General features: G+C 39.1%; 1 protein-coding gene across 3 annotated transcripts in view; it reads left to right on the top strand.

Moving 5' to 3' along the window:
- Positions 1 to 15226, top strand: part of SLC25A12 (solute carrier family 25 (aspartate/glutamate carrier), member 12) — a 175382-nt gene that overhangs the window by 83750 nt on the left and 76406 nt on the right. For 2 of the 3 annotated variants that reach the window (XM_014545823.1, XM_014545832.1), the window contains one exon: positions 1011 to 1064. In XM_014545823.1, the coding sequence (XP_014401309.1) occupies positions 1011 to 1064 (54 nt within the window). Of the gene's footprint in view, positions 1 to 6; positions 62 to 1010; positions 1065 to 15226 lie in introns of those variants that run through there. The other variant, XM_005857580.2, reaches the window with a different exon arrangement.

Here is a 15226-nt window from a genome sequence, read left to right as displayed (position 1 = left end):
AGCTGGGCCCTGCTCGCTCCCCCGCTCGTCCCCGGCTTCCGAGCACAGCATGGCGGTCAAGGTGACTCCAACTCTCTACTGCTGCCTTTATTGCATAAGAGACATTCTGGGGACCCTGCCTGTAGCCCTTCACCTCTTCCCATTTCCTTCTTTGCCTGGTTCTTAGATAGCGTGTCCTGGGGCTCCAGCCCGCGGGTGGGAGAGCTGTGTGGGGCTTGGACCGGAGGGAGAGGATGCCTGGTTGGGGGAGGGGAAGGAGGCGGGATTGTGAATCGGAGGGGCTTGTGAGGACCCCGGGTCGGTGAAGGAAGAGTAGTGTCCTGCTCTAAGTGCATGGGTTTGTGAGTCCGGAGTTGGAGGCCATCGAAAAGGGAGTGGGAGGAAGTGACATGTAAAGTCGGGGTACCTACGGCATATGTGTATTGCGTGGGGGGGGGTGGCGTAATTGAGTAATTTGGGGCTTCATGGTGACTGGAGGCATTGGTTGGCATTTGCGCTGCAGGTGGCAGGAGGTCGAAAGTATTTGGAAACGTAGCAGCTTTCATATTTTAAGTTGGGTGGGGAAAGAGAGGGGAGCGGAGATTGTATTCTGGATTGCTTTCCACGGGTAAGAAAAGCTGCTAGGCCATGCGATTAATTTGGGTGTTTCAACTTTCCTGTTGATCTACTCTTGATGGCCTCTTGATGGGTGGTTGCTAACCGTGTTGTTAGTGGATGTGGAGTAAAGTAATGGATTGATTCTCACTGCCTTCCTTTGCAATCCAGATGAAATCTACCTGGTAGATTTTCTCTGTTTTAGGCTCTTCACATTTGTCTTTCCACCCTGTAGTCACAGATCTCCAATTTGACAGTTCTTATCAGTATTAGTGCTTTTGGTTTGTTTTAAACTAAATGCCCTTATAAAAGATAAGAGCATTGATTGTTAGCACGTGTGAACTCTAATCTGAAGAGATTATGTGGCCTCTAGTGAAGCATTAACCGGCTTTTTTTTTTTTCCTCTCCCCTTACAGGTGCAGACAACCAAGCGAGGTGATGCTCATGAGTTAAGAAACATATTCCTACAGGTAAATTGGCTTATGTAGTGTGCTTTTTTTACTGGAGGAAAAAGGTGTAAATCTAGTACTTGTCAGGCCTTAACTTTTAGGAATGGTCTATTTTCATATATTCTTAACATGGCTAGATAATATAGCTTATAATTCTTATTTTATTAAGGTTTGGACGAAGGTTTTTATTCTTTTAAAGTTTGATAAAAGATTTTCCTCAATTATTGTTTTTGTAACATGACTCAAGACATGTAAAAGAACGCTAAAAGAAGAATTTCCAACTTCCCATAAGCACTGACCAAAATAAAATTTATGAATGTATTGACATTAAAATTCTTTCTTGAAAGTTGCATGTTTTTAAAGTTTTCATACTTACAAACAATTCTCTATGTAATTTTTTACAGAGATAAACAATTATTGCTAGTCAACTTATGTGTGTCTTTTCTCCCTTTTAAACTATTATATCTGTACACTTTTGGGGTTTTATTACAAAATATTACTGTCTGAGATTTTGCCAGGAGCCACCTTAACTTGTGATAAGTTTTAGGATCAGTGACTTGGCTATAAACTTAAAAAAAAAGTTAGCTTAGTTTTTTGTTTTGCTTTTCTTAAATTCCAACAGTTCATCATGTAGGAAGTTACTTAAGGAGATGTAAAGAGAGATAAACTAAAGTGTTCCACTAAATATTGTGCTTTTTCTCGGAAACCTTCTTTTGAGAACTTTCTATTCAGGACCTGGGTTCTTGTACAGAAATTCTGACCTTAGGCAGGTCCCTGTTGGGTATTAGTTTTCTCTGTAAAATGAGAGGTGATCTTCAAGGTTCCTTCCAACTCCAAAAGTTTATGATTCTATATTAGGAACAGATTCTAACATATGCTGATGAGCCTGGAATAGATGACATTTTTATCTGAGACATGGATTGCTTAACCTATTTTTGGGGGATGAGGCTGCATAGATGATTTTAGGGGAAGCATAATTTCAAGAACAAATGTAATTGTAATAGAAATGCTCTGTTTATGGTTTGAAATCCTTATTCCTTACACAAGTTCTTGAAAATAGCCAAAAATATGTTAGTATTCACACCATATGATTATATCCAATTGTCTTATGAGTTCATGTGATATAGTTACTTTTGTTTTCTAGATTAAGTAGGCATGGAAGAAGTCAGTTGAAATGATGCATGATGTAGGGAAAAGAGCATTGACATGAGTGTCAGGAGCACTGGGTTCAATTCCCAGTCCTGACACTATCTGGTTGTACCGGTGGGCTAATTACCTGGCCTTTCTGGGTTTCATCTTCTCATGTGGGACTCAGTAGGACTTAAGGGAATGGGCGTTGTAGAGGGTGGGAAGGCATCAGGTGTTAGACTGGCAGGGTCGGACTGGATCTGGGTTCAGCAACCTCAGTACTTGAGTTCTGCCTAGGAAAGTATTCAGAGCCAAAACTCAAACTATAAGAAAACATTTATTTGGAAAATCACAGAGGTAGAAGAAGTAATTTGTAGAGGAAATGGGCTTAGGAAACAAGGTACATAGAGGCAAGGAGGGCCCTGGGAATGAGGAAGGAAATGGGCTTAGGAAACAAGGTACATAGAGGTAAGGAGGGCCCTGGGAATGAGGAAGGTAATGGTAACCTTCCTGGGGAAAGGGGAAGGAAGAGGAGCAGCTTGGGCCTGTGTGGGAGGCAGATGGAGGTGGGTCCTCCCTGTTAAGTGTGGAGATTTTAGGGGAGGTTTCGAGGGAATATCTCAATAGAATATTCAGTAGCTTTCCAGGTGTGTCCTTTCAGGGTCAGGGTTTTCACTGATTGGTTGATTGGTGTCTGGGCAGGGGGTCTTTATTCAATGCAGCTGGTTCTGAGGTCAGCTATGGTATTGCTTGTTTGGTTTTGCTGCTTTTCTGGGCCTGGAGCTGAAATATAACTGAGGCCTAGGTGTTACTCTAGGGAGAAAATATCAGGGGGTCCAAACCTTAGGATCCCTGATATGCTAGGGGAGGAAAGGTCACCCTGGGGACGAGGTCCCACCCTGCAATTTTCTTTTGCTAGGCACCAGGGCTTTGTACCTGGTCCATTGTCCTTGCTCTGCTCATGTCTCTCCACCTACCTACCACATCTGAACTGAGGCCCTTCCAATTTTAAAAACCCATGGGAAAAATCTGTAGTTCTGTATGGATTTGTTTTTGGGGGGGAGGAGAGATGGAAGTACAAAGAAAGAGCTAGGACTATGCCTAGTCTTTTGAGGGGCTAATGACAACTATGTTTGTTAAGTTAAAGAAAAAAATCTGTTTACTTAGGGGATTTTTAAAAAGGGCCTCTACACTGTAACTACCTAGAACATTTGGCCAAAGAGTTTGGAATTGAAACAGTGGGAAGGCACTGTGGGTTTCTGAGTGGGCAAATTGAAGTGGTGAATTCTGGCAGCTCTTTGTGTTTGTTGGACAAAGTGTGGAGAGGTTGGAAGTAGGTAGGATGATCAGCTAAGAGGCTATTGAAATAATATATGTGAATGATAATGACCTGGAGAGGCTGGGAAATGGAAAGGACAATACCAGGGACTTTGTAAAGGAAGGAGTATTGAATCTGGCACTTTTAGAATAGATGCTAATTGATGAAGCATCTATTTGGGGAATTTTGGGGGAGAGGAGTTTAAGTATGATAGATAAATAAATGTGCCCCAATAAGTTAAAGTCAGATTTGGACAGATACAAATTCATATAGGTGGTGCATGAATCCTTGTGATTAGGGGAATTAAATATAACATAAGACAAGGAATAAGGAGCTGATTTATAAGTGATATCCACAATTGAAATGAGAAGGAGGAGGAAGAGAACTAGGGAGAATGGTCCCATGGGAGTTTAAAGTAGAGTTTTACAAAAAGGATACAGTAAAAAACTAAAATATAGCCTGGCCCGTGTGACTCAGTGGTTGAGTGTGGACCAGTGAACCAGGAGGTCACAGTTTGATTGCCGGTCAGGGCACATACCAGGGTTGCAGGCTCAATCGCCAGTAGGGGGTGTGCAGGAGGCAGCCGATTAATGCTCTCATGATTGATGTTTCTATCTCTCCTTATCCCTCTCTGAAATCAATAAAAATACATGTTTATAGATTACGCTGTTATTGAATTTGGTTTTGGTAGGATTCGAGGGTCACTTGAGTTCAGGATCATTTGAGCTTTTAAAAAGATGATTTAATTTTGAATTTTAGAACACAGTTGAAAGCTCTTTTTTAAAAATAAAATTTAGAATTGTGTCATTAACTGTCTAAATTCACAAATAGCCAGTATGGCTCAAAAGTCTTTGTTTTGTAAGCAGCAAAATATTCCTATTTTAAAGTGCTGTTATATTTATGTTTAGTGAAATGATGTGTGCGAGTTCATGAGAGGGCTTTATAAGAATAAAGAATTATTATTTTGAGTATAGGAAAATAGGTGCTTTTTTTTCGGTATTCATTGCTTCTAAAATTTTGATGAGCTGTATTTTCTATTAATTAAAAAATAACAGATAATATTTAGTAGAAATCTGGGTTTTTTCCTGCTCCTCAAGTTTATAAAATTGGAGCACAACAAATGAATTCTATGTGTTAGTTTGTGCTATAATTTTACAACCAGTTGCCAAGCTAAGGTTTTACTATTACTACCTTTTCAACTGTCATTTCTTGATTTATCTTTCTTCTTTTACCTCTCTCACCCACTCACTATCATCGACCCAATTTTGCTATATCAGAAGTATACAGTACAAAAAAGGAGAAAATAGAAGCAATGAAGAAGGTGAGGTGAAGACAAGAATGTCACAGGCTGTTTGTTATAAGGCTGACAGCTTTCAAAATAAAAACTTTATCTGGTCTGTGCTTTGTGGCAAAGTAGATTTAAAAAACTTTTAAGTGTATGATTTTTCAAGAACTCTTTTTTTTTAGTTGGTAGACCTTCTGTTCATTTATCAAAGTATTCTATGGTAAAAGCAACACTTGTTGAGACTGCACCTTTCATTACATATGCTAGACCAAAAATTATTTTGAGCCTATTCTTTTTCTCATTATCACCAATGTAACAATGAAGATCATATCCCATATAAAATTATGAAAATGCTTTCTTTTTCTATCTTGTTTATTTAGGATTAAAGAATAAGTGGACAAAGATGCTGCTAATGTAAAACAAAGAGTGATTCTTAGTTTTATGATAACACATTTTTATTTGAAAGAAATGTCCTTTTATTTAATAAAATTTGTTTACATATTTTGTAATTACTTACTTTTGGCAGTAACCTGGGGCTGAGAATGAAATTAAGCAGAGCTTTTAGCAGGAGACCCTTCCACTTTGTTGGAATATGCATTAGGGCTATGTTTTCAAAAGTGTGGGATACTTACCATAATATTATAGTTATAATACAAGTAGTAGTAAAAAATGTTAGCATCAATTCAGGTCAAATGTGGAGGGGAAAAATTGCTCTCATGCAGTATTTGTGGAAACAAAGAGTCTTTGGAAAGCAATATGGCAGGGGTTTCAAATAAAAAGAAGATACCATTTGGACAAACAGTTCTACTTTTGGGATATTTATCCCAGAGAAATAAAAATACTCATCCTATATAATAAAAGAGTAATATGCAAATTAGCCATCACTCCGCCACAGAAGATGCCGGTGGCTGGGCCAGGACGCTTGTGTTGTCGCCATGGCGACGACGCAGGCGTTCTGCCCCAATCCGCTGGCGGAGGGCCCCTGGGCCTGCCTGGTCACCGCTGCCGCCAGGGCAGAGGAGCAGAGACACAAGCCTTCAAGGGGGCCCGGCACCAGCAGCTCCAAGCCCCGCAGCCGAGGCAGCGCTGGGGTCACTGGGGCCAGAGGAGCAGAGACACAAGCCTTCAAGGGGGCCCGGCACCAGCAGCTCCAAGCCCCGCAGCCGAGGCAGCGCTGGGGTCACTGGGGCCAGAGGAGCAGAGACACAAGCCCGCAGGGGGCCTGGCACCCAGCAGCCCCAAGCCCCACAGCCGAGGCGGCACTGGGACCGCTGGGGCTGGAGGAGCAGAGACACAGCCCGCAGAGGGGCTGGCACCCAGCAGCCCCAAGCCCCATGGCTGCAGAGGCGCTGGGGCCACTGGGGCTGCAGCAGAGACACAAACCCGCAGGAAACCTGTGGAAAGGGAGATAAACTATCATTATCTCCCTTTCCACAAGATGAGAAAACTGACCCTGATTTATTTAGTGATATGGCCCACACCTTTCAAGCACAGGGTATGTTATGACCACTCCCAGGAAGGTCTGGTAAGAATATTGTCTCCAGGGAATAACGCTACTGTGGCAAATCATCTGAGAGAGGAAACAAGCTTTTGTTGGGTTTATTCTGAAGGTCAGAGAACATGCCACCCCAACATATGCCATGTTGTTATATTGGCGATCTTGACCTGCAGATGCTTGAAAAACAGCAAATGCAAGGAGAGGCTTTCACTGAAGTCTCCTGCCTAAAATCAGACCCCCCCAAAAAGGTTCCCTCGATGGGAAAAGTGTCATCAGCCAGTGAAGACTGACTCCTGTCACAGGACAGGAGACTAGAAGTTGACATCACACCCAAACTTTGTTACAAACTATCTCCCCCTCCCCCATCCATCTTTCCTAAAAATCATGTACTCTCCTCTAAGAGGCCTACATCTCCTGTCCCCTCTCCCTAAGAAGAAGGTATTTAAATCTGGATTCTAAGCCACCTTGGGGAGTTATTCATTTTTCCCTGGGATCTCCCACATATACATGAGGTACACATGTTAATGAACTTTTGTTTTTCTCTTGGTAATCTGTTTTTCATTACAAGGGCCTCCACTAAGAACTCAGAAGGGTAGAGGAAAACTGTTTTTCCTCCTCCATAATTCTATCTCGGGAAATCAAGTCCTGGGCTGATCAGAGTGTTTGGCTCAAGTGCCAAGCAGTCCCAGCTGAGGGGAGGGAAGCTTCTAGGGCAGGGGTGGGCAAACTTTTTGACTCGAGGGCCACAATGGGTTCTTAAACTGGACCGGAGGGCCGGAACAAAAGCATGGATGGAGTGTTTGTGTGAACTAATATAAATTCAAAGTAAACATCATTACATAAAAGGGTACGGTCTTTTTTTTTTTTAGTTTTATTCATTTCAAACGGGCCGGATCCGGCCCGCGGGCCATAGTTTGCCCACGGCTGTTCTAGGGGGAAATCAATGATATTGGCATCAAAATAGGGCAAAGGGCGCACGCATGGTTGCTGGTGGGAGTTTAAAGTGGTTCAACATTTTTGGAGGATGATTTGGCAAAATCGATAGAAATGTTCAAGGTACATCCAAGAGTCTTCTTCTAGGAATCTCATCTGCTGAGATAAAGCATGAGTGCATAAGCCCTGGTCAGAACCCAGGATGCTATTGCAGGCTCCCCTTCCATGATAGGAAAACCTGCTAACAACCTGCATTTTTAGGACAAGGTGGCATCTATACTAATAAAAGGGTAATATGCTAATTAGACTGAACATCTTCTGGACAAAGCCATGGTGGCAGGGCTGAGGCAGAGGCGGTTAGAGGTGATCAGGCAGGCAGGGGAGAGCAGTTAGGAGGATCAGGCCAGCAGGGGAGAGCAGTTAGGGGGATCAGGCTGGCAGGGGAGAGCAGTTAAGGGGATCAGGCTGGCAGGCAGGTGAGTGGTTAGGAGCCAGCAGCCCTGAGGGGTCCCGGATTGGAGAGGGTGCAGGCCAGGCTGAGGGAACCCCGCTTCCGTGCACGAATTTCGTGCACCGGGCCTCTAGTAAGAATATATATGTTCAAGATTGTTAATTGCAGTACTCAGTTCTTCCTCAAAAAGGGGAGAGAGAGAACAAAAATGCTATCAAAAGGGGAGTGGTAGAAAAATTAAGCTATGCAGATACTAAAAAGAATGTATTAGACCTATTGCAGCTGATTTAGAGGGATTTCCAATGTACTATTAAGTGAGAAAAGAAAAATGTAAAGAAGTATATATAGCAGTGATGGCGAACCTTTTGAGCTCGGCATGTCAGCATTTTGAAAAACCCTAACTTAACTCTGGTGCTGTGTCACATATAGAAATTTTTTGATATTTGCAACCATAGTAAAACAACGACTTATATTTTTGATATTTATTTTATATATTTAAATGCCATTTAACAAAGAAAAATCACCCAAAAAAATGAATTCGCGTGTCACCTCTGACACGCGTGTCATAGGTTCGCCATCACTGGTATATAGCATAATACTAATTTTCTGTAAGTCACTAATATGCATATTTACACATGTTTGTATGATTTAATGGGCATTGAGAAAAATATGGAAGGATAGAAACTAAGTTGTTAACTTGGTTGGGGAAGAATTAGGGGAAAATGAAACAAGGTTACAATGTGTATGTATCAAATTTTGAGCAAGTGAATAATTTAAAAAGCAAGAATTTAGCAATTCAAAACCTGAAGTTAAAAGAGGACTTCCCAACATAAATTGGATTGAATAAACCCAGTATGAGGTGCACAGAAGGGGATCTATAGTTTCTTAACCACACTGATTGTTTTCCCAAGTTCTTTAGAATATAGGGATTGAAGATAATAAATAACCTTTATCTTAAGTTTATAAAGTATTTGCCATAAACTATATAGAGTTCTCATTTTTTTAAAAAGTGTTAGGCATTAAGGGCAAACTGGCACCATAGTGAGACTTTATCCTTGAATCAACTAGAGTAATTGAAAAATAACTGAAAAGATGAGAAAATTAGTGTTATTAGATGCCATGTAATGTTCTATCAATCACATTTTTCATTGCCTACTACATGGCAGGCTAGGCATTGTGCTAGGTTATAACTAGGTTATAGAGCTAAGATAAAGGAGTTTAGTAAAGGTAGGACCTCACAGTCTAGGTAGGGGTGAGACAGACAATAACAGGTATACACACACACACACACACACACACACACACACACTACAGATTGCGACAAGTCTACTAAGGAAATAAACAGAATGATGAAGAAGGCTATCATTTTTCAAGAGGGTGGTCAGTGAAAGTCCCTGAGGAGGTGATACTAGAGCTAAGAACTGAAAGGTGGGTGGAGAGAATTCCAAAAAGAGGACTCACATGTACAAAGGCCTAGATATAGAAAAGGGTTTGGTATATTCAAAAAACAGAAAGGAGGCCAGTGTGCCTGAGGCATCAGTGAGTGAGGGGGATGAATGTCCAGTAAGAGATCAGGCTGAAGGAGTCATATAGGCCACAGAGAAGAGTTTGGATTTTTTTTTTAAAGGGTATCGTGGAAACCACTGAAGGTCACTCTAGCACTTTGGAAGTACTATAGAATGATTCAATTTGTATTTAAATAGATCATGTTCAAAAAGGTAAAGTTGAAATGTAAATTCTCTTACACATTTCTGTGCTTTGTCATGAATGACTGCTTTGAGTAGACTGATTCTTCCAATTTAATTACCTCTTGTCCATAGGGTTCTTAGAATATCTTGAGTTGTGCCTCAGGTAACTTGTCTTCCAGGAGGCAAGCAACAGAGTGTAGCTGGAGTCTACGTGGGCTTTGTAGTTTAACTTGGATTTGAATCCTTATTTGATCCCTTTTGTTATGTGACCTTAGGTGTTCACATTACTTTTGGAGCTTGTTTCATCTGTCTCTCAGAAGGATAATTACACCTAGCATCCCTGTGTGAGGTAATGAGGTAATAATGTGTAAATGGTGCCTGACACATGGAGAACTGAATAAAGTTTGGTTCTTTGTTCTCTTCCTTTTCTTCTAAAATGAGATGAGGACTTTTCTTTCCTGAATAGGATTTGAGTCCCTTATTTTCCCCCAGGTAACTGCTGGGCCTATAAAGTGACTTAAGATATTAATATGTGTTTATGACTGTGTACATGTAATCAGTTAATTACTTATATTCTTGAGACCTACATCCGAAGATGTTTACAAATCCCCACATTCTGAAATACAATTGTAAGAGGTAATGGCTTCTCTCAACTCTATAGGCTCTGAGATGGGGTATAGCATGGTCTAAGACTGAGAGACCTGTGAGGCTGTGGAAGATATGCAGTTTTCTCTTGAACTTTCAGTTGCCCGGTCTGGATCAGAGAAGGAATAATAGTCTAATCATAGACTCTGAAATATCAAAACAAATCTGAAAGAGCGACTTTTAATTCACTTTTTAGGTGTAACTTAAAAAAATAAATCAGCAAGTCCCAGTTCTGTCCAGCTCTTTTTTACTTTGTGCATCAGGTCCTCAAATAACATCATTGTGCTCAACTGTTTCATTATAATGTTGATGAGCTGCTATAAGACCTTAAGATTTTTTATATCAATTAGGCTATGGTTTCTTTATACATCATTTTGCTGCAGTTTCAAGAACCTACTGATGCTAAGTGAGGACTGCTGAAATTTCTGAAGCATCATTCACTGAAGCCAGTGCCATGGCTATTTTTGGATTTCTAAAACTGTAATTGGTTATTTACTGAGTCACTGTTTTGTCTCAGGTACTAGTCTAAGTATTTTATACAAATCATATTTAATCCTCAGAACAAATCTATAAGATAGGTATCATTAATATTCCCATTTTATAGATGAGGAAACTGAGACCCAGAAAGATTAAGTAACTTGCTCAAGGTTGTACAGTAAATGGTTTATGTATTTTAATGCAATTTTTTACATAAATGTTAGTACATCTAGAATCATCTCATTGTTCTATAGCCTTTTAAAAGCGTTATTATTGAAATTTTAAACATATATACATTTAGAGAAAAATAGCATAATGAATTGCCATATACCCATTAATCAGCTTCACCATCTATCATGGCTAATCTTGCTTATCTATATTGCAGCTGCATTGGATTATTTTGAAGCAATTCCCAGACAACATATCACTGTCTCCATAAATACTTAATAAGTACTTCAGAATGTATCTCTAAAAGGTGATGACTGCAAAACCAGCCAAACCACAATAAGATGATCACACCTAAAAATATTCCTTAATAACATGGATTTCCATTCAGTGTTGAAATTTTCCTGATTTTTTTTAAGTTGTTTTATTCCACGTCTCACTTCCCTTTTCCTCTCACTCTTGCTTCTCTGGGATTCTATCTCCCAATACCCATAAGCCTTGCTTAACTGTAAGTGTTCAAGGGAACCTGAGCTAAGTACCTGTCAACTACATTGTCCAGGCTCTCTAGCCACCTGCTTTCTGGATAGGGTTGGCAAAATGGAAGGACTTAATGGGGCACTGAAGAGAAGGAGGAAGGAGAAGCCGAGGTATCCTCTCCCTCCCCACTTCATAGAGCATCTGGTTAGTAGCTGAGTCTTCTCCCTCTATCCTTCTGGCCCTGAGGCAGGAGTGATTCTTGCTGTTGCTCATCTCTGAGTTGCCTCAGTATCCCTTCTTATTTTCATGACCAGTTCTTATATTAAATTCCCTCTATCAAGCAAACAAAAAAAAAATTAGGATCTAAGTCAGGTTCATACATTGTATTTGGTTAATTTGTCTCTTAACTCTCTTAATATTTTCTGCTTCCTACAAGGATAAAGTCCTCCTTTCTCTATGGTGAAAATCTTGGTATTTAATCAAGACTTACCAACATTAAAGCATTCTGTCTCCCTAGGAATTGTACCTTGATTGTCAAAGGCATGATTTACCCAGGCTTATAAATATATATGTTCCCTGTATGTTCCCATGGTTACTTCCACCAAGATATTGAAATATTCATTTTAAGAACAATGCAAATTAATTATTCAACTTAATAATCTGCCCATAGAAACCTTCTGGTTCCAGTTACTGAGTTCTCTCAGGTCGTTATTTTATTTCCAAGGCTTTTGGCTATTTTAAGGAGAAAATTGTTTTGGTCGACCTAGTTTATTACGGTAGCTTCAGTTGATTTCAGTGATTAACGAGGGTCTTGTACCTCCCTACTGTGTTAGGAATTGCATTGTTTAGTAGTTAACAGTAGGACTTGCTGTAATGGATAGTAAAAATACATATATTAAAGCAAAAAGAAAAATAAGCCCATAGTATTTCATGGAAGAAATCTGAGGCAGACATTTGAGGAATTTTTTTTGCAAAATCAAATAAAAGATTTTGTTTGTGAAATATGCAACTGAAAATGCTAATTAAATTTAGATGAATAAAACTACCTTTTCCCAAAGCATGTGTACTTGATTTTGATAAATATCAGAAAAACTTTGCATCACTAAAATCTGTTGTTAAAAAATTAATGTGGCTCAATAAAGTTGTTAAAATTAATGTGGCCAAATGTGATAAACTTATTTTTACTCATTAAAATATTATTTATGATAGAAGGTGAATTCCACATTGTATGGTTGTAACAGGGTTTGTGTGTCAGATCAGTTGTGGTCTTTGCTCATTATGCAGAGTGCTTTTGTAGTGAAAGGGCATGCATTCCTTACTAAATTGGGCTCCTATTAGGAGTAGGAGCAGTAATAGGGAAGAACAGCAAAAGGGTTCACTTCATATGCTCAGCTCTTACCTTGGTGCATGTCTTTTTCTCCCATTGTTCATGTAATTCATTTTTCTATATGGGAAGTGCTCTATTTAATAATTGAAATTACTGAACTTTGTGACATTGTCATTTGATTTACTGAAATTGAAAGTATATTAAGATCTGAAAATGTCATTTCATCTCCGTTGGAACAAAGTCATAGAGGAACAGTTTGTTTTGACTCATATTACAGCCACATGATGGATAAGCAGAGATGAAGCTGCCTAGACTAGTCAGGACTGATCTCCTGATAAACCCAAGAATTGTGGGAAGAAAACTTGGTTTGGAGAAAAATTAAGAATTAGAACAATAACTCCTTCAGGTTTGAGCAAAAGCAGAAAAATTCAGTAAAGCAGGAGGGAAACTTTTCTGTGTTTCTAAGCATTTTAGAATAATTTCAATAGGCATATATGCTCTATAATAACAAGAACTTTGGTGTGCAAGATTTCATTTTTTCCCCTCACAACAACACAGCTGTTTCTGTTAAAGAGGCTCAGAGTGTTTTGCTCAAGAAATCTCAACTAATGAACAGTATATGGGATTAGGACCTGTTTTCTGACCCTGGTTTAGGTGTCCATCTTGCCATTGTCTCTGAGCTATTTGAGGACAGGAACAATGTTTTATTGATCTCTGCATCTAGTATCAGGCAAGGTGCTTCATAAATGCCTTTAATTGAATGCACAATAACCTGAAAGACTGGATTTTAGCAGATTTTTAGTTTAAAAAGTAGTGCTTCTATATACACTACCTTGATTTTGGTATACATAAAAAGGAAATCCTTGATCTTGATACACTGCATAATTTTTAAAAAGTAACCAACTTTATAGTCACAGCAGATCAGAATTTTCCTGTATAATCTCTGAAAAAATCTTTTAGACATAGAAAACATCAAAGGATATTTAAAAAAATTTTTAAACCATTTAAGCAGGTAATTTGTATCATTTAGACTGTTTTTTTTTTTTTTTACTCATTCATGTTATTGAATTTTAAGTTAACCTTTCCCCTCCCTTACTCAATGGAAATTTAGGATATTGTGTAAATTCTTTGTAAAGTTTGTTTTATAGTTAACCTCTTATGTAGGTAGCACACTCTAAAGGTCACTTAAGGTTAAATTTGATAAATGGCAAATGAGTTACTACTATTTAGTTTACTCCAGGCAAGTGAGGTCTTGACATGTTGATCTGTTGGCTTGATAGGCAGAACATTTCTAGATAACATGATCTTTTCATTTGCAGCTAGAGGTAGTTCAGTGTGAATATGAAACCCTGCCATCTCTTATAGGCAATAATTTGGATTAAATGTGTAAAAATTCTAATCTACAAGATCCATCTTATTTCTCAAGCTTCAGAATGTCTAGGCTTTTTCAAGCACATGTGAACTATACTCAATGGAAATTTAAATATTTCTGAAAATGTCAAAGCTATATGCACTTTTACATTCAAATACTTGAGTCGGGTTTGGATAAAGTTTGAGAAAATAGACCACCTGTGGTGGTTTTTGTTTTTGTTTTGTTGTTTTTTAGATCCTCTCAGCCACTTCTTGTCTATGTCTTTCATGTGTCCTTGATTTCTTGCCCAAGAGGGATTTACTAGTGCTTAAGAGACATCTTTGAAATGGCAGATGATTAACTCTAAAGTTATTTGGAGTACGGATATAATTTTTGGTTAATTTAAAGTCATTTTAGTTCACCCTTTGAAATAACAGGAACAAAATGGAAATGATATTATGAAACTAGTAAGTTGTTTGATATATTAAATTTTTAGCATTGGGAATCTCAAATTTTGTTTTAAGTTGCTTTTTATTGTTTTTAGTATAAACACTCAAGTCATTTTGAGTAGCAGAAAGAGGTCTCGATAAGGCCACTTAACTTTTTATTTCTAGCCTTGTGTGTTCCTCTAGGCCAGTGGTTCTCAACCTTCTGGCCCTTTAAATACAGTTCCTCATGTTGTGACCCCAACCATAAAATTATTTTCGTTGCTACTTCATAACTGTAATGTTGCTACTGTTATGAATCGTAATGTAAATATCTGATATGCAGGATGATCTTAGGCGACCCCTGTGAAAGGGTCGTTCGACCGCCAAAGGGGTCGCGACCCACAGGTTGAGAACCGCTGCTATAGACCATATTTACTTTTTTTTTTTTAATATAAACACTACTTTATAAAAGTTTTTATTGATTTTAGAGTGAGAGGGGAAGAGAGAGAGAAACATCTATGAGAGAAAAAACCATCATGATCAGCAGCTCCTGCACACGCCCCACTGGGGATCAAGCCTGCAGTCCAATCAAATTAGAATGGAACTGGTGACCTCTTGGTGCATGGGTCGATGCTCAACCACTAAGCCACACCAGCTGGACGGCCATGTTTACTTTTTAAAAATCTGTTTAAGACATTATTACCCAGTCAGTTAAAATAAGAAGCATTAAAACTAATGAAGTTGTTTAAAGTAAATGGGTCATTTTTATTTTAAAAGCATTAAAAATACTTCTGGTTTAAATATATTACCCATTTTATAGTATCTGCTTTTTTTTTTAAAATTAAATCTTTATTGTTCATATTACATTTGTTCCTCTTTTTTTCCCCCCCTAACTCCCCTCCTCCCAGTTCCCACCCCACCCTCCGCCCTCACTCCCCACCTACTGTCCTCATCCATAGGTGCACGATTTTTGTCCAGTCTCTTCCCGCATCTCCCACTCCCCTTTCCCCCC

The sequence above is a fragment of the Myotis brandtii genome, unplaced genomic scaffold, assembly GCF_000412655.1.
Source record: "Myotis brandtii unplaced genomic scaffold, ASM41265v1 scaffold112, whole genome shotgun sequence".
NCBI lineage: Eukaryota > Metazoa > Chordata > Mammalia > Chiroptera > Vespertilionidae > Myotis > Myotis brandtii.
Note: the sequence above shows the minus strand (reverse complement) of the source record. Positions and strands in the feature narration are given on the sequence as shown.